The sequence below is a fragment of the Panicum virgatum genome, chromosome 5N (genome assembly GCF_016808335.1).
Source record: "Panicum virgatum strain AP13 chromosome 5N, P.virgatum_v5, whole genome shotgun sequence".
Lineage (NCBI taxonomy): Eukaryota > Viridiplantae > Streptophyta > Magnoliopsida > Poales > Poaceae > Panicum > Panicum virgatum.
In genome coordinates this window covers 7,804,587-7,829,736 of record NC_053149.1, presented here as the reverse complement: position 1 = coordinate 7,829,736, position 25,150 = coordinate 7,804,587, and the positions used below count along the sequence as shown (strand labels likewise).

The 25,150-nt window shown below is 41.7% G+C and overlaps 3 protein-coding genes across 6 annotated transcripts; 1 reads left to right on the top strand and 2 right to left on the bottom strand.

Moving 5' to 3' along the window:
* Window positions 1–2,124: 2,124 nt before the first annotated feature.
* On the bottom strand, window positions 2,125–7,544 carry LOC120673548. Of its 4 annotated transcripts, none has more exons than XM_039954437.1 (5): window positions 7,323–7,544; window positions 5,373–5,628; window positions 4,993–5,069; window positions 3,382–4,597; window positions 2,125–3,057 (listed from the first exon to the last, which is right to left on the bottom strand). In XM_039954437.1, the coding sequence occupies exons 2-5, from the start codon at window positions 5,527–5,529 to the stop codon at window positions 2,435–2,437; spliced, it is 2,073 nt and encodes a 690-aa protein (XP_039810371.1). In that variant the 5' UTR covers window positions 5,530–5,628; window positions 7,323–7,544; the 3' UTR covers window positions 2,125–2,434. The 4 variants fall into 4 exon arrangements, with proteins under 4 accessions (XP_039810371.1, XP_039810368.1, XP_039810369.1 ...); XM_039954434.1 differs by having other exon boundaries at window positions 3,235–4,597; window positions 7,323–7,530; XM_039954435.1 differs by lacking the exon at window positions 7,323–7,544 and adding an exon at window positions 7,128–7,312 and having other exon boundaries at window positions 3,235–4,597.
* Window positions 7,545–11,167: 3,623 nt separating this feature from the next.
* On the bottom strand, window positions 11,168–14,957 carry LOC120672887 (very-long-chain enoyl-CoA reductase-like). The gene is made up of 4 exons (XM_039953496.1): window positions 14,757–14,957; window positions 14,549–14,588; window positions 11,627–12,381; window positions 11,168–11,542 (listed from the first exon to the last, which is right to left on the bottom strand). Exons 1-4 carry the CDS (start codon window positions 14,823–14,825, stop codon window positions 11,474–11,476), a joined length of 933 nt encoding a protein of 310 aa, XP_039809430.1. The 5' UTR covers window positions 14,826–14,957; the 3' UTR covers window positions 11,168–11,473.
* Window positions 14,958–16,938: 1,981 nt separating this feature from the next.
* LOC120674500 lies at window positions 16,939–23,963 on the top strand. Its single transcript, XM_039955672.1, has 19 exons — window positions 16,939–17,368; window positions 18,527–18,602; window positions 18,690–18,748; window positions 18,840–18,979; window positions 19,479–19,534; window positions 19,614–19,690; window positions 19,749–19,794; window positions 19,959–20,083; window positions 20,320–20,388; window positions 20,477–20,545; window positions 21,701–21,864; window positions 22,043–22,154; window positions 22,491–22,509; window positions 22,711–22,799; window positions 22,891–22,944; window positions 23,053–23,123; window positions 23,248–23,329; window positions 23,407–23,503; window positions 23,603–23,963. Exons 1-19 carry the CDS (start codon window positions 17,213–17,215, stop codon window positions 23,671–23,673), a joined length of 1,632 nt encoding a protein of 543 aa, XP_039811606.1. The 5' UTR covers window positions 16,939–17,212; the 3' UTR covers window positions 23,674–23,963.
* Window positions 23,964–25,150: the final 1,187 nt, after the last annotated feature.

The window sequence follows — 25,150 nt, the reverse complement described above, 5'->3', positions numbered from 1 at the left end:
TATCACAAAATGGAAAACCACCTTCAAAACCACCACAGGGGCCAAATTTGCCCGGTTTTGACACTTGGATGGCCTATGTTGTCCGGTTTTGTAGTTGAAGGTTGAAAATTAGATTTTCGCGATAGTTGAAGGGTGTAAACCGGATTTTTCCCGAGATTATATAATAGAACAGGGAAGAGAAGAAATCCCTACCCTACCGTGGAGGCGTGGACGCAGCATTGACCTGTGATTTCTTCGTATAGGAGACTACTCCGTAGGAAAGAAAAAAAAACATAGTTGCATGCATCGCTACGTGTATCCTCTCACAAAAAACCCGAAAAGAAAGTAAATAGCGAAAGTAAAATTTAATGGTGTTGTGGTTTAAATGGTAGATGTTCGCATCGACTGTGGGGCATCTATGGTGACTTCCTCGATCTCAAGATTTGCTGATTCAATCCGATGCTCAAGGGTGGAGAGTTTGCGCTCATGCGTTTATAGAGATGAGTATGCATTGAGTTGTATCGTGTAATTAATAAAAGAAAAGAAATTAAATACTAGTACTCGGTCTGATAACAGTTGATCGATCACATGATCCCAGCTAATAGTAATCAGGAATCGGGTGCCCTACGAATGAAATGTCACTCTCTTAGAAAAAGGTGGAAAAAGCAACAGGCCGCGCCCATTTGCGCCAGCTTTTCCATCAACTGTAGCAGTCGCGTAGCACCCGGGTAGGCAGCATGTGCCTAGAGATGCCATCGAGGTTTCATCCATCCGTCTGCTATCGTTTCCCTGTTGGGTTTCAGCGACAACACCAATGTCAATCGTGTCATGCAGGGTGCTCATTGTTGAGTCTTATATGATGGGCCAGTGCTCCTGGCATAGTTCAAAAAAAAAATCGTGTCATGCTCGCGGATAAGATTGGCCGCGGCGTATCGTATCGTATCGTACCACCCCCACCAAAGTCGGTGGCGAAAAAAAGAAGGGTTGAAGGGTCTTCCAATTCTTCACCACCCAGTTCTTGCGGACCATGTGTGCAGTGTGTGTGTGGGCGTCGCCTTCTTGGGCACCATGATTGGAGGCTCTGGAACCATCCTGAATTCCTGATGGTCTACAAAATATCTGCAAGAGAGCAGGTTTTGGGTTATCTTCCTTTTCTTTTCTGCGAAATTCAGTGGGTTGGAGAGAGAGCTGAAGAAAGATCGAGCTCCAGGAAGGACTCACTCGTCGTTATCCATATTCCAGGTTCAGACTGGCCAATGCAAAGTGTTCAGGGATGACTGATGAGGATCTCCCTAGATGCTTCTCTTCACTTCAGATTATATATACCACGTACAAATGTACGGTGAGTCATCCACGTACAGACAATAACTTCTTCTCCTCTCTCTCTCTCTCTCTCTCGCTTTTTTTTTGTTTTTTTGCATGCGTCCGTGAAAAAGATAACGAGCATCGGATCAAAGCGTGTTTTCATCTTGGGGGAACAACAACTTTTTTTTTTTGAGGGAAGGGGGAACAACAACTAGATATGCGGCGTGTCTGAAAGATTGTGACTTGTGATTTGGGCATCCTGAGCAGGCTCAATAGCGCATCCTGGTGATTTGGGCCCATCAGGCTTAGCACCAGTAAAGAAAGCCCACATGATGTATGGAATGCCAAACCCAGCCCATCTTGGTATATCAGCCTGCCCAGTAAAGCCCACATGGCTCCAGTCTGCTATTTCACAACTTTCCCTTTGCGGCCCTAGTCAAGTAGTCATCAGATGATCACAGTTGCATAGAAGAGAATGGCTCTGATCACCGACAGTATCTGGACGTTAGAGAATACTCCCTCCTTCCCCGTTTATAAGGCATGGTGGAACATGACACGGTCTTCTAAACAACACTTTGACCATTTATTTATCATATATTATATCACTTTTGATTATAAACTTATAATCATTGTAAAATATATTTGATTATGAATCCAATCATATGAAATTTGCATTATAAAAATAAAAATTTAATAGTCAAATTATTGGTCAAAGATGACAAGGTTTGAATCTTGATATACGTGTATGCCTTATAAACAGGGAAGGAGGGAGTATAATTAAAGTATTAAACCCCACAATATGCATATACCAATATCACCAACAGTTTGAGCAGGCTAGAGTTTTATAACCTTTCTGAATCGATTCATGAACTGCAATTTTCCCCCCTCTGCCGGCCTGACAAATAAACTTCCTTTTCAAGGTCACACAAATAGTAGAGCAAAGCGTTTCCTCCTCCATTCTTTATACTATTAACCGACAGGCAAAACTTTCCAGCACATGAATTGAATTCCTAACACCTAACAACAACGCCCCCCAGAGTATGTTTTCCTCAACCGACACAAAAAAGAATTTGTGATAATATGTACATCAGAATGATTCCATGCCTTTGCACAACACCCTAAACTCCCCCCAAAAAATAACTAGCTTGACTCAAAACTCTGCAAGCTGAAGAACGAGTTCGGTCAGAAGCTTATCAAACACAAAGTCTGCCACCTTGTTCCCCATATGATCAGCTTCTCTCTCAAAATTCATCCAGTGGTCGCTCTTTGCTAGATCCTTCGACAAAATCGTGTCGACTTCGATGCTGGACCATGGTCGTTCATCCAGACGGGAGCTCACTCTAGACCATAGATCCTTGAGCACACGGTGTCCCACAGGTTTTGGTCTGCCCGAAGATGAGAACCAGGAGAATTTGGACTTGGAGACAGAATATTTCTTGTAGATGTCGAGCAATGCTTCGTTTGTCAAATCGAAGAGAAGCAACTGATCAGCAGACATTTGAGTGAAGTCAAATGCTGCTGCTGCGGCCTCGTAGTGTTGGCAATCCTCTTCTTGGAGAGCTGCGATGTTCTGTGAGTACCATTCATCAAACAGTATTTCATTGTAGAAGCTCGATTTCTTGAATATATCATTCACATAGTTAAACTCAACTTCGTGGCTTGGATCTACTTGGAAGCCATTCAGATCATCAAAGCCACTTTCTTGTACAATCGTAGTGTCAGCTGAAACATCAGCATCATTTAAATGGAGAATCCTTGGCTTTAGAGATGTATCTGCAAGAGGCAAAAAAACAATAAAATGTTATAAAAAAATTTGTAAGTAATGCTTGAAGCAAGAGCAGCGCAAAAGTAAATTTGAGAACCAAGAGATGTTAATTTCACTAATGATATTGACACTAAGTTAATATTTGGGTCATGAGTATGTTTCCGAATACTAGATGTAAATCTCACCATCCAGCGGTGTGTGTTTCACCAGACTAGCAGGATCAGCTGAGAAGGCCACGTCAAGAACAGATATTGGACTTTCAGATTCATGCTCGCAGCTTAGACTTATGTCAGCTTCGAATTCGTGACTGTGATCAGGAACACAAGAAGTACCTTTTGGTGACTTTGGAAACTGGAATGAATGCATTTGGTTGTCAGGAAAAGTCGGTGTTTCTTCTTCTGCAATTTCGGTGTCTTCTGAAAGTAGAACAGTACATGAATCTGCTTGGGCTGAAGAGGGGATCTGAGCATCATTACAAGTTTCAGCATGTTCTTCCAGGATGTCAACTTCTTCTGACATTGAATGGGCAGCACACAAATCGACTTCAGCTGATGAGGGAACCTGGTCGTTATTACCACAAGTTGCTGCCTGTTCTTCTGAAGTATCAACAACTTCTGAAGGTGAAGGAACAATACAGGAGTCTTCTTCAGCTGATACCGCAACATCAAATTTTTTGTCATCGACGCATTCTTCAAGTAAAGCAGGCTTTTCAGACTCACCAGCAACCACATCACTAGAAATATCATCCATAGCAACGTTTGCATCTGCATCGACATCAGTTTTCTCTTGAGCATGTGGTGCTAAGGCATCTTCTGCAGTTTGATTTTCATCTAGTCTACACAAACCCTGTGATCGGAACTCAATTTCAGAAGCTCTTTGCGATGAAGTCATAACACTTGGGACATCTAGAGAATGATCCCTAGTAGACTTAGAGCTTGTCAGTATTCTTTTGGATTCACTACTTGAAATGGCATCAAGTAAGCGAGAGTAATTTTCCAAAGATTCACTGAGGGAACGTGAACGCCGAAAACCTTGACTTACATGCCTCTTTGCAGCAGGACCAGTATAAGGTTTCAAACCATCCCTATCATAGGTAGCAGAGGCTGATCGGGGGAGACCTTCACTGACTATATCTCCAGACACCTTCTTTCCATAAGGGACCTTGTGAAGAATCCCATCCATTGAAATGCTACGGTGGCTCTTTCGCTTCACATGGCTGTCATCTCTTTTTAGGAGCAGTGAAGAACTTAGATCACTATCACAACCATCTGGGATGCTAGATGTCGAATGGCGCAAGGTTGAGTCCATAGAATTTTGCATTGACAATTTAGTACTATGTGAAGAGCCATCACCACTGGAAGTGGATTCACCATCAAGAACATATTCGTTGCTTTCCAGATAATGTATTGAAATGGTGCGCAAAAGCTTTGGTGCAACAGGAAGCATCTTTTCTTTCTGACCCTCCTTTCCATATAATTTCCTTAGAATCAAGGACCTCAAACTAGCCTTACCGGAATTCTTTTTTGATGCCTTCTGTTTTTTTGCAACCTGGAATAGAAGAAACGAAAGGAATAAGGTAAGTCACGACTGTGCATACTTTTGAGAAGGTACTTCTATAAACTGTTTGTATTAAACACTATATGGCTATATACAAAGAAGTGTCAGATATACGTGTATACTAATACCCACACTGCAGCTCCGCAATAAATGCTTATGAATAGTATCTAATTTACATAAATCAGACAAAGTTTCAGAAAAATTAGTAGTCATTTGAACTAAAATGGAAAAAACACGGAGGATGATAATGCAGTGCTCAACCATCAAGCAACAAAATAGGGCATGAAGATGGTTTATAATTGAAGACAGACTAGGAGATCGTATAAAATGAAAATTAGTACTATTAAAAAAACAGTTTGAAAGTAAGGATGGGCTATTGGGCATACTTCAGTATTTGTCTCATCATCCATGATGCCACTGTCTTCATTTTTCAATGGAGCATAGGAGCTTCGGCGTTTACTTCCTGCATCACAAGAGAAATGGTTTAATGTGGATTCATGAGCATAGTTTCTACTATTATTGTTCATATGCACACTATTTTAAAGTATAGTTTTGGTTTCGTCCACACAAGGACAAATAAATACCAGGACGCTGAAAAAGCCAAATAATAACCAGTTTTACATTGCATCATTAAATGTGCAAGTTGTCTTGATGATCAAAAAGAAACAGCTTCAAATACATGAATTTTCAATTGCACTCCACTACCTTTTGCTAATATACCATTCCATTTCACAAATATCGAACAAAGAAGAATTCAGTTACTTACCTCCACTGCTTTTCCCCTGACCGTGTTTATTGTCAGATAGCATCTTCGTGGACCGCAGGCGACGGCGAAATCCAAAGAACTGAAGAATACCCCATCGGCACCCATGTAATTCCTTGCTATAGAACGCGGAATCCTGGTGGTGCAACAGCTGGGCCATTTTGGTGTTTGTCCACCGGCAACGAAGAAGGGTGATTCCTTATAAACACCACCCTTGCAAAATAAGGGACAGGCCTTCAGCTTTGCTCAACTTGCCCACCTGTCATGAACAGACTGTCCACTGATTAACATCCTCGCAGATAACACACCTAATGTCTTTCCAACTCTAAACAAATCATTGCCTCCATACCATACCAAAAGGCATGCAGACCAAACTTAATACAGGAAAAGATGGTCTCCAACCAAATCCACAAAATTAGCAAGCTAAAGATAATAATGCTGAGAAAATGCGTAAAGTAGCATAGAAAATTTATTTCCACCATAATACACGTACGTGCAAATAAAAGCCAACTTAACAGGGCCTTTTTCTACTTTATCTAGACTAATGATGCTGACATAACACTCATGTTCCTGAAAACACGCAGGAAGAAATCCACCAACTGCAATGGAGGCATTTATGATGAGACCAATTATAAGATATCTTTCCATATCCGTGTCAGTTAGTGTATCCCTTGCTCATGAATAATCAGATTAGCGTCTCCATGCTAATCAGTAACCATATGATTATAGAAGAACAAAAGGTATACACCACCCAGATGAAGAAGAAAATGTGATGGTAAGGCCTTTGTTTTTAACATACTATAACCATAGCCAAACATCCTCAGTGCAACAAAAACAAGGAATTGGCTTTTTTTTTAAAAAAAAAAAGGAGTTCGAGGAAACTTCTAATGGGGTAAAACAAGTACGGTGGAAATTTCAGTCATGTGTTAAGGAACATGTGCTGCTAGGATTTCTTCAATATTTTATTCCAACATAAAAAGTAAACAAACACGGACAAGAAACAGCAAGTGGAAGCGTACATTTCTCATGAGCAAATAAAAAAATGTCAATCTACAAATTACCGACAAATTGAAAAATGAGGATAATATAGCATCACAAGGTTTCTAAACAATCAAGTCCATTGAAACAGTGCTAAGGTACAGAATTTCTTTCAACTTCCAAGGGGAAATTGCCCGCTGTAAATTAAGGAGCGGCCTTTTGTAACTCTACTGACCAACATAATCACAGTTCACTTCTTCAATAAATCAAATCATGTACTGACAGAAATCCATCTTTAGAAAAAAACAAGTTCAAGAGGAGAGAAAAAGGCACCAGGATGATTGCTCAATGCTTTCCAAGAGCGAGAAAATACTTCAGAGAAGCAATTACATGACTCCACATGTAACTCGAACCATGAAAAGGTAAAAATAAGAAATCACCTTTAGCCCCAATTCTCCAATAGGATCCGTAAAACGTGAAAAGATTACTAACTAGATTTCCCATCAAGCTCAGAACTCGAAAACAGTAATAAATACAAAAGGGCATAATCCTGATGAACATACAGACAAAATGAACAAGCAGTAAACAAACTTCAGTCGGCAGAGCCCAAGCGGGATGGCACCACTACACTAAACATGCTCTCTTACCGATCCAAACAAAAAAAGACGAAGAGAAAAGGCATCTCTTTTCATCCCAGCAAAATCAGCTTGGAACAAAACGCAACCAAAAGAACGGATGAATAAAACGCGTTCTGAAGAACACGGATGGAAACAAAATCACCTCCAGACTCGTGAACTAACAGAGTTCGCGGCTTCCATCTCCTCACCAGCGACCAAACCAACAGAAACGTATGGACGCCTTCCCACGAACAGATTAAACGCGCGCGCAGAGCAGCGCCGCCGTGGCACGCAGAACTCGCGAAACACGCAGCAAAAAAAGGACCCAAAGATTTGCCTTTTCTCCACCGAAACTGACCTTGGGTTCATACGAGGACGGCGACGCCTGCTGCCGCAAACCCGGTAGGTTTTCAACCGAGGATTGGAGACTTTGGGAGTTCTGGAAGGAGGAGTTGGTGAGGAACGAAACGAGAATGGAAAGAAACGGATGGATCCGGGAAGCGAGGGAGAGGAAATGAGAGGGGCGTTTCCGTTAAATTCCGGTCCGTGGCGGCCCCTGCCTGGATGGCGGGTGCGGGTGTTGGTAGTTGAAAACTTCCGCCGCTTGGACAAATAGGTTTTTTTCTTTTTCTTTCTCTTTTCCGAGGGGTCGGTTTATTTATTTTGTTGTCATTACTTACTCACTCCGTTCCGCAAAGGCAATTTATTTAGCTTTCAAATTTTGTTCTATAAATACTATTTGTTTAGATTCCAGTAAAATTCATCCAACTAAAGAAAAAATGGGTATCAAGAAAGAATTGCACTGAGAAGGGCATAAAGCCAATCAAATATTTACTTTTTTAGTTTCGATGCATTTGCATTTATTGAGAAGTTCCAATGTATTTGTATTTATTGAGGATTTATGAATAGAATAAACGTCGCGGTCTTCAATCACAACGGCTATAGTTAATTAGGGTAACATGGTCTTTTTCCACAGCTAGTAGTATGTCTGAAATTTTCTATACGGTCTTTATGGGACGGAGAGAGTATATATAGGTTATAATCCTGTGTTACTGGTCTTTATGGGATGGAGGGAGTATATATAGGTTATAATCCTGTGTTACTTTCTCTACATACTACAGCAATAGTGGTAAACTAGACGACCGAAAATGTGATGACCTTCACATGATATCGGTCATGAAGTTGTATCAAGAGATTAATAATATGGTGGCTTGATCATATAAATTTGCGCATATGATGCATACAATCCGGAAGAGTCATGCGAGAAGGGTCATAATGATTTAATAAGTTAATAAATTATAATAGAGTCGCTCACTAATCTTTCCATTCTTTTAATATGAACGCATGAACGCATACGATTTAAATATGATTGAAATTTGTCTCTCTCCGGGGAGACTAGAAAGTATCTATTCACTCTAGCATCTTAGCTTAGGTGATTAAATTTACACTTTTACAGCTGATAGTTGAATCCAAAGATGATATGGGATGTGGCTATCGTTGTCAACCGCCTCATGAGCAAACCAAGGACACCAACAAACGCCTAAATCAAGGCAAGGAATACGGTGAAAGTACATAGAACCGCGTTGTCGTCCGGCCAAACGCCTTTATTGCCGACTTTGGAGTGATAAAATCATCTGCTTTTGTGTTCCAAAAAGCCTCATGTTCCTCCCTGAATTCAGACTCCTTTTCGTAGACTTCGCTGTGCGTACTACTCATTGGCATCGTGGTGGGCCACTGGAAAAAGTTTCTCCCAAGAGATTTAATTTCTTCCCAGTTAAATATTCATTGAATAATGATTTTTTTAAAAAAATGAATTGTACAAAACATATGGATCTGGCTGAATCGACCTGGTCTATGCCTGGGATTACCAGTTCTGCAAGCAGCAGTTCCAAATCACACCTGGCATGATTTTTGGCTGATTCTTACTGGCTGCGAAGCTATCATTGGAGTGTCAAAGCTAGGTCCTCATCATGGAAATAAAAGAAAAGGGATAAGAGACTTGGGTTGCTCTTGTGCTGACCTGTTCTATATCCCTTGCTTCCTCCACATAAAATGCATTATATTCTGGGCTCTCTAGAATGTGTTGATTTGCTGCTTAGCTCTATATATATTTTTTCAAATCACAATACAACACACAGATGCTCATATACAACCTCTATGAATACAGACACACAACCCTACCACCTTCGAGAGAGTGAGACAGCAGATCCTTGAGATTAATGAAGTCACCATAGGCATCTCGCTATCAACGAGCACAATGTCTACCACTTAAAGAACATTGCCGATTAAATCCTGAAATAAATCCAGAAAAATACGATCACCTCATCTATGCCGAGTCATTAACCCTACATTTCTTACCCAATGTTTTCATCTGAGTATCAAATCATCAAGGTACAATTACCTTTTGAGAAAAAAGAATAGCCTTTATTCTTAGTTCAATTACTAGGAAAGGATAAAAATCATGGCACCTCCATGAACCAACCTTTGGTGAAATTTTCGCAAAACTCTTGTGAATTTCCTACTTGTGAAACGGAAGAAAACGCTTCACTCTTTTTCATACAACTCTGAACTCCCAACGACCATAAAAGCGAGAAACAATCATGTCTAACTTCTCATATGAAATTATGGGAAAATTCTCATGTGAAGTCAGCTTCGGGATCGCTGCCACACTCATGTCATAAAGAATTCTCACTTGCCTATGACTAACTTGTGAGTTGTGATTTGCATGCTGCAGCATCTTTTGGGCGCTGCAACTGCCAGTGATGGAGCATAACAGAAATATAATGCAAATGTCAACCATCAATGGCTACAGATATTCTAGGGCCATATCTTGCTCAAGCTGACGTTTTCAGTGAGTCAAGCGTACCAATAACAAAGGAGTATTCAGATGCAAATGACCGGATCAACCGGTCAAACTCCGACGATTCGTCATCTTATATGGCCTAAAGAAAATAACAAAAAATAAGGAAAAAGATCTTATGATCATGTGGCTGTGGATTCGTTGAGATGACCTGAAGGGTCAAATGGAGCACGGAAAACTTCTAGTACAGATGTCGGAGCAGAAAGGCTGCCGCTAGAGACTTTGTAATTGACACTGATCTTCTAGCTTATTTGTCGCTTGTTGGAGTAGCTGACAATACAAGCAGTACGGGTCAGTGGTCGCAGGAGACTGGTAACGAGGAACACGCTGTGAAAGCGATGGTCAGCAAGAAAGTTTCCGGTCTAATTGGCGTGCTTCCACCAAACATCTTAGGTCTTACACAATTCGCCAATTCGTTTATATGGGCATATTCCTTCAAAGAACATACTATATTATATTAGGGTCTAATTGATTGTTTCCAAAATGTATCTTATCAAAATGTAGGCAAGTCTATAAATTTTGATGCTCGTTTGTTTGAAGGTTAAAAAATTTGCCCACCTAACCAAGTGCTACTCTAAACTTGCCAAGATTTTGGTAAAAAAAAAATCAGCATGCCATGTTTTGGTACACCCATATTTTGCAATGCCAACAATGTGGTATCCAACCAAGAAGGCTCTTAATCTCCACCAAACGATGTCGTAGAAGAATGCTTTCACAAATAAGCTTTTCTCTTGAAATGAGAGCTGCATGACACACAATCCATTCATCTCCACAGAGCTCAGCTGAGAAACGGGCTTGTCAGTTGCCATCATGTTTGGTAGAGAACGAAGGTTAGTATTGCCACAATTTTGTGGTAAGAACATTGACCAGCTAACATTAAGCAAATTTGGGTAAGAAAATCAAAGATATGACATGTGCACCATGTGACTAAGAAGTTAACGGTCTAATTTATGGCAGCAAGCAGCAACCAAATAACTACAGAAACTATGCCTGGTGGCATCAACCCAAACAGGCCTTCAGAGTTTTTCTTTGGGCCACTTGTTAGTAATTGGCCCCATGAAGACCCATACTGGAAGTACAAAAAAAAAAAGTGGCCTGCAGATCGTCCACATGTGAGCAGTTGCAAAAGTAGATGTCGTTGGCACTTCACATGATAGCTGCATCCAGGAATCAAACATCACAGGAGTCCCAAAAGTCAGCAAGAAATCTCGCCATGAATACAGAGCAGCATGCTGCCGGGCAATCAAATTGACGGCAGCAATGTCAAGCATCAGGATTTTCAAGTTTTAAAAAAATGGAAGTAGCTCGATTCCAGTATCAAGGATGACATATATGCAGGATGATAGGACAGCAACAGCAAGCGTCAATAGGAAGTTATGTTTGCAGTTACTTATGCTTGGACAAATAGGGGCGAAAAATATGACAGCAGATGAACCTTCGATTGCACTACGACAGGAGCACATGACATTTCAAAAGAAGCCAAAGAAAAATTTAACATCCATCTTTCGGATTAGAAATTCAGACTTCGTGATCAAGGTTCAACTGGTACTAAGGCACAATTAGTACAAATGTTTGCATGATATCATGTCTTGGAACTTCTGAAGGCTGGTACGTAGAACTGTGACAGGCCAGCCGCAATCACCACCTCTTCACAGGAACGGAGGGAGAATCACCCAGCGGCGAGGATACTTGGGCCTCCCGTCCTTGCCATCAAACAGCTGCAGAAGAAGCAAGGTCAGTAAAGCTATGACACCTGTGTGGTATTGGTAAGTAAAGCTATGTCAGGGAAGAGCAAAACTTGCCTTCTTCAAGCGGTTGTGCTTGCCTAGCGCCCAGTTGGTCATGATGCTTGCTGCCACGACAAGGAAGATGTAGCCAGCCACAGTCTGTGTGGCAATGTTGAACCCGACCCACTGATAGATCTCGGTGGTATAGTTGGCGCAGGTCACAATGTTGAACAAGAAACCACGGGGGATCTGGTAACCACCACTGCCGCTCGGGCTTCTGAGGTTCCTCAGCAGGATGTGGCAATAGAAGTTTGCGATCTGGCAGATGATTCCGATGCCAAACCCAATCTTCATCTGCAGATCACTCACTGGGGTGTAGAGCGGGTGGTTACAGTAGTAAGCAATGTAAGCGCCGAAGGTCCAGTAGTAGGCGCAGTTCCTGAAGACATTTGACAAAGGTGATGTAGCATGGCTAAAACGGTGCACGAAGAATGTCTCCATGATCCTCTTGAAGTAGTGGAAGCACCAGTAGTACATGGCATAGGTCTGGACAGGGTGGATGACCCGTTCTCCCTCATACCCGAAGAATTTATAGACGGGCAAATAATAGAACATGGGGTAGATGATAAGAGGACCCAAGTACTCAAAGAAGAACAGCGTGCTGTAGTAGACTTGCGGGCCTAAATCTTTGAAGACTACTGTCAGTGACCCAGAACCCTTCTCACAGTATTCTGACAGGCTGGCCTTTGGACTGAGAACAACTGGCTTTCCACTTTTTCCAGGTTGAAGAGGGAGGGTGAGCCGCTGCCTAGAAGGATAATACTTCTTAGCTGCATTATGCAGAGATAAGCAGTTAGCAAGTCATATATCATAAAGAGAAAAGCAGCACATCAAAAGGAGTACATGATTAAATATTTTCACCCAACCCAGACACAGTTTCATCCAACCAGATTGACACAAAACATCTTACTAGCATTAGTTTGAATCCAATAAAATCACCGCACTTAGCTTTGCAGTAACCAGATTTTAGTAATCTTGCAATGATTACTAGCCCACTTAGAAGATATCAGTTTCTCACATCTCAGTCACCTATTCTGGTTTATATACCTTTGGTAGAGCATCATGAAGCTACTTTAGAATATGTAAACAATGTGCAAAATTCGCTTGCCAATTTGGAAAGTGTTTTCCAACAAATTCAACCAACATCTGGAAGTAAATTAGCCCTATGCTTCAGGTCTAAATTGAGGGCAGAGCACCACACTACTGCAAGTTGCCATATTGCAGCTCAACAATCCATGTTAGTACCATTCGATGCAATTAAACTGCACTCATGATGATATACTCTAGTCTCACCCAACCACATGGCAGCATTCCAGCAAACCTGCTTTAGTGGTCCAACATGAGTCGACTCATGAACAATAAGTGCTTGTGCTCACCACCTCAGTATAATATTATGGAAGTAAATAGGCTAACATGAAGATCTACTTACTAGTCTGCAGAGTGTACAAGTGAAGAAGACGATGCCTATGAATGTGACAATAACTACCATAAAGGCATAGGACGCCTCTTAAATTTCTTATCACAGATGCAGCTAAAATTAGATATTTCAAGAAGTGAACATGGCTATGTTATGCTCATGTACGATGCTCCAGAAGGTTAACAAACAGAAATTAGAATCCTGACAGCACTTTAGCTTGAAAAACAGAAAACAATATAGTATATAGTAGAAATGTAGAGCCTACATTACACATACTTCCTGGTCATGTCAACCAATAGCAAGAAATCTATATTAACCCCTGGTGCACAAACATAATTAGGAGCATTTGTGCAAACTACAAAGTACATACTTTCCTTAAATGTGTTTTTGACATAAACAACCATGCTTACATACTTTGGATTAAACAGTTCTGAACATAATGAACATCAACTGAATGCTGTACAGATGCTATTTCTAAAGACAATAGAAAAGCCAATAGCATGTCCCAGAACCAACGTCTACAAAACTGCTCAACAACACTTCCTGTTCTCATCTAATTTGTCCCTTACCATTTCTTTTCCATTGCTCACGGCTCACAAAAAGATTGCATTTTTAGAAGAAAAAATAATAAAATAAAATAAAATTCAAAGGGTGTGAGTTGATGCTGATGGCCAACTCCCTCCTACTTAAACAGATCCTAACAACCTGCAGCACCAAAACCCCCAAAAGAATCCATACCAAATCCGGTCAGCCAAGGAAAGCAACCAATAAAAATGATCTAAGGTTGACTAGAGGTATATGCAGTTGTGTGGATTGGTTGCAAGTACTAGATATGCTTGCAGCATAGCATTTAACTAAGTTAGCTTCTTCAACCCTATGAACGCTAGTGCAAAGCATAATGTATTCACCACAGCTTCCAACACTTTTATTGTTTCCTTTCAAAGCTAGAATCTAGAACTAACTGCATATCAAGGCACTTATATACTATTGTGCCCTTGTGGCCCTGTTCACAGATAATTCTGGAAAGCAGGATAAACCTGCTACCTCAGAAGCATCAGCACTAACCTACTGCTACTGGGCATCCAATCAAGCAATCACTGAAGCTTAGAATTTGCTAAAGAAACTTGCAGAATGAACTAGAATGATGCGTGTTTTTTTCCTAAAGAAAGGGAACAATACGATTTATATTAACACGAGCCTCTAGAATCGAAGGCTACAGATTGAATTGTTAGCAAAGCAGCCGTGAATCATTTTTTAGCAACAACCACACCAGCGCTCCCTATTGCAAGAGCATAAAGGTAGTTCCACGTGACCCTGCAAATATTACTAGTGCAACTAAAGTAGGAAAGATAACACAGATTCCTATTTGACACTGACTGGCACGCAGCAAACAGCCATGCTCGTTCACAACTCGAGAACACGCAGATTTCTTCCTCGAAACGGAACATTTTAGCGCACAAAAGGAGTACAGCAATTGCAGCAACTTGCGAAAATTAGAGCAAGCAAGCGAATCCACTTACTCCTGGCGTGGATGGCCTCCTGCAGATCCGCGACCTTGGCCTGCACGCACGGACCGAGAAGGCAATCAGATTCCAAGCCTCTCCGCGAGATCTTAAACCCCGAAGAGGAAACAAAACCTCCCCCGTGGAAGCCCGCGGGGTGGAACCCAGCCTCCGGGCCCAAATCAAGAGGCCCCGGCGGGAGGGGAGCGGGAGCGGGAGCACGTACCGATTCCTTGAGGTCGATGCCGCCCTTGACGACCTCCCGGCCGCTCCGGGACACGACGGTGACCTTCATCCCGCCCGCGCCGCGCTGGCAGCAGCAGCTGGCAGCAGGCAGCAGCGAGGCGACGGTGTGGCGGTGTGGCCGAGGAGAGGAGAAGTGAAGAGAAGAGGGAGGAGACGGGGCGGCGAGGGAGTGGACGGAGGGAGGAGGTGTATTTGATCCCGCGGCGCGGGGCTGGTGGGCCCGCTTGCAGGTGGGGGGCGTTGGACCCACCCGGAGTTATGTGGCTCAACATCTTGATGTGGACCGGGTCCACGGCTTCCCTTGGCCAGTACAGTGCTAAAACTTTTTTACAATTGGAAGTACGAAGTTGGGAGTTGTAAACCGGCGCAAAGCATGTGAGTGGAATTTTTGCTCAATTTGTTTGAAAAAATAGCATGAGTACTGCTCTATCATATAAAGAGAAAAAAAACGTAGCCGTACATCGCGCCCCGAAGCGTACATCAACACTGCTCAAATTCAAGGGGATGATACAAGTCAGATACTTGCGTTTTTTTGCTTTAATAAAATTCGGTCGGTTAGTCTGCATTAGAACATTCTCTTCAGATTAGTAGTGGATCCAAAAATTGAACATTTGGGAAGCTTATTTCTTCTTCATCCTTCTTTTCTTCATCCTCTACTTCATCCATAGGGCATAGCTAAGAATATTGGGAGGACTAGAAAAAGAGGAGGGTTTCATAGGATGCATAGGGCAGGAGGGGCTTCCCCCTATCCAACATTGGATCTGCCCCTGCTTCATGTGAAAAACCAAATAACATTACATGTGTTAATGTGTTATGCGCTGGATGCAGTTTTTTTGTTTTTAGATTTCATCAGAGCTTGAAATGCTCAGAACCTGAAATGCTACTTTGACCCAACTACTATAAAAGACAAGAGTTTCCGAAGACTTCTTACGAAAAAGACAAGACATTAGGTAGATCATTTTTATAAAAGTCAAGGGGTATTTTGATAATTTCACACCATGTATTAGTTTGCATGTCTAATCTTAGAATTGTATTTATTTTGGGACGGATTGAGTAGATGGGATCTGCGCAGCCATAGTCAGATGTCAGACGGCGCATGCACCGGGTGCACGGGCGCTGGAGCAAGCGGGCCCAGGCCAACGGTGGCGAGCGGAGTAAAGAGGCCCGCAGGCTGCGGCTGTTGGTTGGGGAGTAGCGCGGGCGGCCCAACGGCCCCTCAACGCCGCCGCGACCCCACCCCGAGCACGCACGCTCTTGCCGTGCCGCTTCGTCGGACTCGGACCAGTCCTTGCCGCTGGCGGCCGGCCGGCCGGCCGGCCGCCGTCCACCCGCCACCTTCCGCACCAACACCTGCACGGTCCTCCGACACGCCGTCGTCGCTCCCCTAGCTGCCGACCCTACGTCCTGCCATCTCGCTCTGGCAGGCGCGGCAGAAGAAAATTGATTCGAATTTGGCGAGAACTAATAATATTCAAATGTTTGTTTGTTCCAAAACGTTTCAACTAGTGTATTCCTTACGAATAGGTCTGGAATTAAGGGGCCATGTTAATCGTATTTTTGACTTAGGCTGTGTTTAGTTCGCGAAAAGTTTGGGTTTTGGGTACTTGACAATTAATATATAATTATGGACTAATTAGATTTAAAATATTCATCTCGTGCCAATCATTTGAACTGTGTAATTAGTTATTTTTTCAACTATATTTAATTTTTTATACATGTGTCCGAAAATTTCATGTGATAGATATTACGGAAAAAAATTTGGGAACTAAACAGGACCTTACAAAAATAATAATATCTATACCTCACGTACCGTACCTCCGTCCTGCCAATAGTTTGGTCTGCCCATTGATGCCAAAAATTTCAATCGGTTCGTTTTGTTTGCTAGCAAAAATCTCAAAAGATTTTCAAATGAATTGGCAGGATGGATGTGCAAAAGATTTCTAAGGTAAAAGCGAGCTCAAGATGTTTGATTTTCTACTGACACTACTTCCCTCGTGTAATACCCGATGGTTTGTTTATGTCATCTTCAAATTCAAAGAACAATCACCCAAACTATACTAGTGTTTGCGGTTGATGAAGTGTTCATAATCGACTTCGACTCCGATAAACACATGGTAGTTCAACCGGATTCAACAAGACATCTGCTAGAAAAAAAAAAAGAATTACAAGACATGCAAATTTTCCCCGGATTCAACCCAATTTCAGCCCACTCATACATTGGAGTTCAACCGGTGAAGCGGCGAGTAAGTCCTAACGACACAGTTCGCGCACAGCTGGGTGCTGCTCTGCCTGGTCTGGTCCTCGATTCGTGGCACCACCACGGACCAAGGCGGCGGATCCGACCGGCTCCGGCGGGGTCTGGGGAGGCGAGGGCGGCGACCAAACGGGCCCGTGGAGGTATGGCCGGCGGCGACGAGGTACTCTCGACCGCCGGAGATGGGGAGGCGGGAGTTTGCGCGCGCGCACCACGTGGCGTTCTTCGATGCCAGGGCCACCGAGCTCCCCGACGACTACGCCCCGCAGGAGGTCAACCACCTCACCCTCGGCTACTTCGCAGTCGGCGGCCTCTCGCTCCTTCGGGAGCTCGACCGGGTAAGATCCCGCCGTCCGCTTCGCCGCGACGCGTCCTCGATCGATCCGCCGCGTGAAGTTTAGATGTTTGAAATCTTATTCTTCCAGTGATTTGTGATGTTCTGGACGCGCCTGCGTGCAAAGATTGGATCTTGATTACACTTGGTAGGGGCGTCCTGCGGTTGTTTCGGTCGCAGTTAGTGCAGCTTATATGCAAACTAGCATAGATCTAGGCAGCAGGGGTTCTGTGCATTTGGAAATCAAGTTATGGCTATATAACATTCCTCTCCTGAACATATAATTTAGATGCTACGCGGGTTAGGAAGGCAGGACTTAGTACAAGGAGGTAGAAGAGGAACATCCAAAGCTTGTGACAGAAAGAAAGATGAGAGAATTATAGCTCTCTTTATAATCCCATTAAATTCTATTAAATCGGGACAGTGAGTACAACTGAGTAGTATTAAATAAATTAGTTGAAGGATTCATACTGGTAAGCACAAGTAGTATTCGTAATGATAAATGCTGGAGGTGGCAAGTATGAAGATAGCGTAAATGCAGAAGGTTGCAAGTATGGAGATAGGCAGATAGCGTAATACCACTTAGATGGACGGATGGATGATTGGGTGGACTTTTCAATGTTTCTGAAGGCTTCTATGAGTGACACTAACATCTGACCTGTTAGTTAATTAGTTTATTCAAGGTGGCTATGGCCTTTCAGGTGACTGAGACCAGGGGATACTGTACAACTCTTCTTCACATGTACATGCCTATGTTCATCGTGATTTTCTTTCATGGGAAATACATGTGTGGCATTTCTGTCTAAAGGAAAAAGGGAGCCTATGTGACGATGATTCTGTAGCAGCAAAGTGGCACAAGTGCCCTTAACACCGATATTGTAGTCTAAATTTTCTGTCTTCTAGGTAGCAGTCAGTTGCCTAAATGCTTTGAGCAGTTGGGTGCTGCTTAGATAGTTAGATGGTTGCTGACTAAGTTTATGCAAGTCAGTTTTGATTGCTTATTATGTAAACTTTTTGGAGTGCGCCTTAGATTTGGCATAGTCTGCTGAAGGATTGAAATGTATTTTGTAGTACTATTTCGGTAGCTTTACTCGTAAGTAAGAAGCAATGCAATAAACTGACTAATGGAGAAGGTGTGTATAATCTGTTTTCTTTTCTCTAGGTTAACAAGGATGAAATAGCCAAATGGGTTTTGTCTTTTCAAGTTCATCCTGAAGCACGTGGTGATGAGGATAATGGCAAGTTTCCTTGATATTTTTTTTTTTGGAAAACTACCACATTTCCTATTTCAGCTGTACTATATGTAAGAATTTCAATGTTTCTAGGGTCATTTTATGGATTCTGTGGTTATAGATCAACTCAATTTCCTTTGCCTAATGTGAAGGTATGAGTGGCCAATGGTTATACATTTTCATATTTGTGTTTGGATATGTGTTTTCTTTTTTTGTTAAATTTTGAAGCATGCTCTGTCCCAGGACCCTTGCCACAACGGTAGTCATCTTGCAAGCACATATTCTGGCCTCGCTATCCTGAAGATTGTAGGTTACGATCTATCAAATATTGATAGCAATGCACTTTTATCGTCTACGAAAAAGCTCCAACAACCAGATGGAAGGTAGGTATTTAGCTTTGGTCTCCCAACTCATAGTTATTGGACTTGTAAATTGGCCCAGGAAGTATTTATCCTTCCACATCTGCTTACATTATCAAGAGAATAGCTTCACCCACCTTACATTCTCTTTTATGATTTTTTTAATATCCTGCAGTTGGTTCATATCCCTGATTTTTGAGGAACATATATGTTTGCTACCTTTTTCATATGCTGCATTCAACTTTTCCATGCACTAAATCATGTTCTCTTATTGAAACATACTTCACATTATTTAATGCTTTACATCTTTGTACTTTTGACCTCAGCAATGCTTTTCAGACAGAATGTTAAGATGGTATGTTCTGAGTATATGCATGCATTCTAGAGATGGTTCTTGTCTGTGCATGTGATCTTGCCTATCTGTGCGCTTTTGGTTGGCTGTTAGTCAGCCTAGGAGGCCTCCGTTTTATGAATATATGTATTTTATAATAAACTGGTTTACTTGACAAGCATCTTTCTTTAGCTTCACACCTATTCATATTGGTGCGGAAACGGACTTGCGCTTTGTATACTGTGCAGGTGAGGATTGCTGTCCTTTGTTTACATTAGATTGAATCTTCTGTTGATATAACTTAGCGCATATGATCTGTCTTTTCAGCTGCAATCTGCTCAATGCTAAATGACTGGACAGGAATGGACAAGTTAAAGGCAAAGGAATACATTTTGAACTGCCAGGTTGATTTTTAAAAGCTTAAAATGTGCAATGGCTAATTCTTATTTCTATCATATGCAGTCATATGATGGAGGCTTTGGCATGGTTCCTGGTTCTGAATCTCATGGTAATCAATTTCATTGACATTTCGATGTGTTGCTTTACCTACTTTGTTTGTCAGTGACATGTGGTAGTTATCATTTGATTATGTGGCAATTGAGTTTAATATTTGCTTGCTACTTTGCAATGGACTTTTGGTTCTCATTGTTTGTCTTCGTGTTAGTGAGTCAGGTGGAGGAACTTTTTGTGCTGTTGCAGCTCTCCATCTAATGGGCTTTGTTCAAGTCGATTTGGCATCTAACTTGAGAGATTCTGCATCTATTGACATGGGCATGCTCCTTGAGTGGTGTCTTCAGGTTGAACTTATGCTCAGTCACATCTCTGCAATTATATGTCAAAGTTTCCCTGTTATGCGATTATAGCTATAAGATATTTCTTATCTACCATGTAAACATGCCATTTTTTCCTTCTGCCCATGATGGAGAAAGAAATAGAAAAAGAACAATGGCAAAAGAAAGCAATGGAAGGTTAATAAGAACTGCATTTCCTTTACAACTGTTATACCTTATAAAGTGATTGCACTATTGTGCAGAGGCAAGTGACTGATGGAGGATTCCAAGGGAGAAGAAACAAGCCCAGTGATACCTGCTATGCTTTTTTGGTAAGTTTATTTCTCCCATCTGTGTAATAGTTGTCTGACAAGCAACATGAACCATAACTAATTTGTTTGCTTCCATTTCACTTCACAGGGTTGGAGGTGTCCTAAAAATCATTGGCGCTTACCATTGTGCTCTTCGGGAATTTTTGCTGATCTGCCAGTCACCTGTAATGACTAATACCTCTTCTCTCTTCTGCCAACTAAGTTACACTCTCAAATTAGTCATGTTGTTTTTTTTTCCTGACTTAGTCTGCCTTTGATGGCACTACAGTATGGAGGCTCTACAAAATTTCCACACAATCGGATCCCAGACATCTACCATTCTTACTACGGCCTGGCTGCCCTTTCCTTGTTGGAAGGGGAAGGCCTTGAACCCCTCTGCGTTGAACTGGGGATCCTCTCTGCTGCATTGTAGAAAGTTGCATTTCTAGCGAATCTGATTAATCTGCAGTCTTTCCAAAGACAAGTCTTGTAATACAGTACCACATACAGGCAATACATCTGAAAGGCGAGGAAGCAATTTACAGAATGGAGTATGTCTGTTTTATCGGTGTGCTTCTTTGGGTGGTCAGATCATGTAACATTAGTTTGTGTGCTCTAAAGATGTGTGGTAGTTTGGTTGTAAAGAAGTGCAATTGACATGCTAACTCAACTGTCATCTTCCAGTTAGTTGAGCTAATTGCTGACTGTTGAGTTGGCTGAACGGTTTTATTATCACTTGGAGGACTACTCGAGTGTTTGATATTTCTTGTGCATATAACTATACGGCTTGCGAGTACTGACGATGACAGATTTATACACATTTGTTTTTTTTGAAAAGTTATACACATTTGATTTAGTTGTACACATTTTAGACATCTGCACACTCTTCACCTCTTGAGGTTTAAAAGAATCAGCTGGAGCTCTGTATCAAACAAACAACTCTGCTGTTTTGATGCAGGGTTGCCATTACACAGATTGATGACTGCCCAAGGTTCAAGAAAATATAATTTTTCTTGGACAGCAGAAAGAGAGAATACAAAGGGCATGGTCATTCTTTTTCTTCAAAACCCAAGGGCGTGTTCATTTTGCTGGTCGCACGAATGGAATTGGCGAGCGCGGCGGGCATGCAGTTATGCAGCTGCAGCGGCAATAACTGCCACGTACCTATCCATCCCAATTCATTGCTGGTTCAATCCGGGCAGTTGTTGGCCGGCTGCTGCCACTTGCCAGACTCGGATCGAATCCGAGTCTCCGACTCCGACGAGGCCGCGCCAGCGCCAGGACGCCAAGAGTATTTGACGGCATCTGATGCGCGTGTTCCTCCGTGTGCTAGCCAATTCAGGACCCCGGTCACACACAGTCACCCTCGGCGTTCTCTTCCTCTCTGCGGCTCCGGGGCGTTTTGTTCCTCTCGGCGGCTCCGGAGATGGCGGGCGTCGGCTCGGCGGTGCGGCGGCTCTACCTGGCTGTCTACAATTGGATCGTCTTCGCCGGATGGTGCGTGCTCCCTTCCGCTGCTCTTCTCGCTCTTGCTTTGTTTCCCGTTTCTTGGATCAGACACGGGTCTCTGATTGGGATCAGACACTGTTCTCGCTATTGTGTTGCCCGTTTCTTGGATCAGACACGGAATCCGGTTGATCTGACTGGGATTTCCTTGGATCTTGGGGTCTCGCAGGGCGCAGGTGCTATACTACGCGATTTTGGCGCTGTTGGAGAGCGGCCATGAGGCTGTCTACGGCGCTGTCGAGCGGCCGCTGCAGTTCGCTCAAACAGCCGCCATCATGGAGGTAAGTTTCGGCTCTTGCTTTTGTCACATTAAATTTTTTTGCAAGGTATTGTTTTAGGATTACGGATGTGAACTTGTGTAATGATGTGGCGTTGCTTGCTGCAGCTGCACTTTTAGAAAGAAGTGTTACCTCAATTAAATCCGAATTAATATAGATGTTGGTGAAACACCACTCAATTCAACTTCAGCTATGTGTTTTCTGTGCAAGATAGACTTTTATATTAAACTTCTTATATCATTATTTTCATATTTGTTAGTTTGCTTATCATTTTGTACATTGAAATTATAAGGTACTAACAATTTTGTATTTTTTTTATGGTGCTTGATGCTGCTGCAGATTCTACATGGACTTGTAGGTATATTGCTATTCTTTTACTGCTTACAGAAATGAGATATATATCTCTTATTCCTACAAGCTTAATTTTCTATTTTCTAAAAAAAATTATTGAAAACATCATGTTTAGATTATATAATAATTTTTATCCACTTTTTTTTATGTTCTTCACTTTATCATTGTTGTAATAAATCTTATGCTCTTGATCTTATGCTCTTTGAAGGTCTTGTGAGGTCTCCAATCTCTGCAACTCTTCCACAAATTGGATCAAGGTTGTTCCTTACATGGGGCATCTTGTGGAGTTTTCCTGAGGTATCATTAGTTCATCATTAGCAAGTCTTTACATTTAGATAATATGCTATGTTTATTTGTCATATTAATAATATTTATTTTTGTTTTACAGACTCGCTCTAATATTCTTGTTACTTCATTGGTCATAAGTTGGTCCATTACTGAGGTATTTTATTACTCATTCTAAATTTAAGCACTAAAACTAAAATATAATATGCTCTTATTATTTTATATTTAGACTGATTTTATATGATTTTTTTTGTGTTGTATACAGATTATTAGATATTCTTTCTTTGGTACGAAGGAGACATTTGGATTCGCACCATCGTGGCTATTGTGGCTAAGGTTAATACTCATCACATACATAATTTCTTATTATTTATATTAAATTTGAAATGAGAATACATCATTTAATTTAAATAAGTACTGGTTCCTTGTTGTGGTATTGATTATTTGAATTACTTTTTAGGTATAGCACTTTTATGGTATTATACCCTACTGGCATCTCGAGCGAGGTTGGTCTAATTTTTGCTGCTCTACCTCATATGATGGTAAGTGAAATAATTTATTGCTTAATTATAGTTATACTTAATAACAATATTTGGTAACTGTTCTAATCCCATTGTAGGCATCTCAGAAATATTGTCTAAGGTTGCCAAACAAATGGAATTTCTCTTACGATTACTTATATACATCTATTCTTGCTCTCGCGGTTTACATTCCAGGTATCACGTCCATTCTCATCTTATCCTTTATTTTTTTTATCAACATTATCATCTATTGTGATTTAACAAGAGGTTTATGGTTCACTTTTGATGGTACAGGAAGTCCACATATGTTTAAATATATGCTTTCCCAGCGTAAGAAGGCATTGTCGAAGTCAAAAACCGTGTAATGTTGCTCAATGGCCTTTTAGAATAGCACATGCGTCATCTCTCGAAGTGCCCCATGAGTATTTTTAAAACTTTTCCAGCAGAAGTTAGTGAAATGGGGAATGGCACTCTTTACGTGATTGCCCAAAAGTATGTTGTACCTTAAAATATCCGCTTTTATTTGGTTATTAAAATTATTGGCCCAAATCGCCCAGCATGGACATTGTGACATTACGATATGATATATGGCTACTTACTGTAACTTAAGTTTGTAATTTTCCATGATTCTTTGCTACTTGTATTTCTTTGTACACCCTGCTTTGTCATCCCTCCCATAAAGCATCGATTAAGCTTTTTTAGATCCACCCAGCTTTACGTCTTCCAGAGATAGGTCTTTCTACATACATACCAACCATCCAGATCTCTTCCAGCACCACCAATTTGGGCTTCAAAGCGATCGGGCGGTGCACGTTATTTGGATCATCTCGAGGAGTTTGTGCTTGATTAATCAGCAGAACCCAAACGTGAATACGTGATAACCATCCGTCATCAGCTCTGCTCCTTTCTCTTCTGCGTATCTCCTCCCGAACTAAAATCACGTTACCATCCGTTATCCCCTGCGAAGGCGAAGGACGCATTTGCGGCATCGAAACCACCACACCTTTCGACCGCGCACCATCCACGATTGGCGTTTTGCTTTGCTTCCCTTTCCTCGATCGGTGTGCTGCGATGGATCAATCTCGATTCGACGAATTGGCTGCCAATGCCGGCCTCTGCAGTACTACGTAGGAGATGCGAGACGGCGCCGTGCCGCGCGCTCCACCATGGCGTCGCGCGCATCAAGCAAATCGTGCCTCCTGGTGATGCTCGGCTCGCCATTGTTGTATCTGAATTTTGAACTGAGGTTAGGAGATGCAAACCAAAACGGGTGGGGATTTAAGAAAGAGAGAATAATGCAGAATATGAAAGCATGCATCAATTTCAGAATAAGCAGACCAGAACTGGTGGCGTGGCATATTTCAGAATAATTGTAATGTTTCAATCTCTTGGTTTCAGGACAACTGTAAAGCGAACCGCTCTATTAGTGGTGGCGGCTCCCGAAAAAGTCCGAACCTTGCTTATTGACCTGCTCTCGATTGTTGTTCAATTATGGTAAGCAAGCAGATCAATTTGTTGTTACTAACCATCAAAGCCGAACCTCCTCCATCAATTTGTTACTGATCTATTGTCAATCATCAGAGATGAACCTGATTCATAGTTGTATCACTTGTTTGTTCATTGATCATGTCATTATTTATTTTATTTTTTTCTTTAGTTTTGACAACACTTTTTAAAGGAATTATCTTGGTCAGTCACTACACTTTTGAGTAGTATATAAGTCAAATTACGATGAATTTTGAATTATCAAAACATTTTGATTATTGTTAGTTAAGCATGGTTTTATGATTATTGCAAGTGCATGAACTATAATGTAGGTTCACAATTATTGGCAAGAGAAGA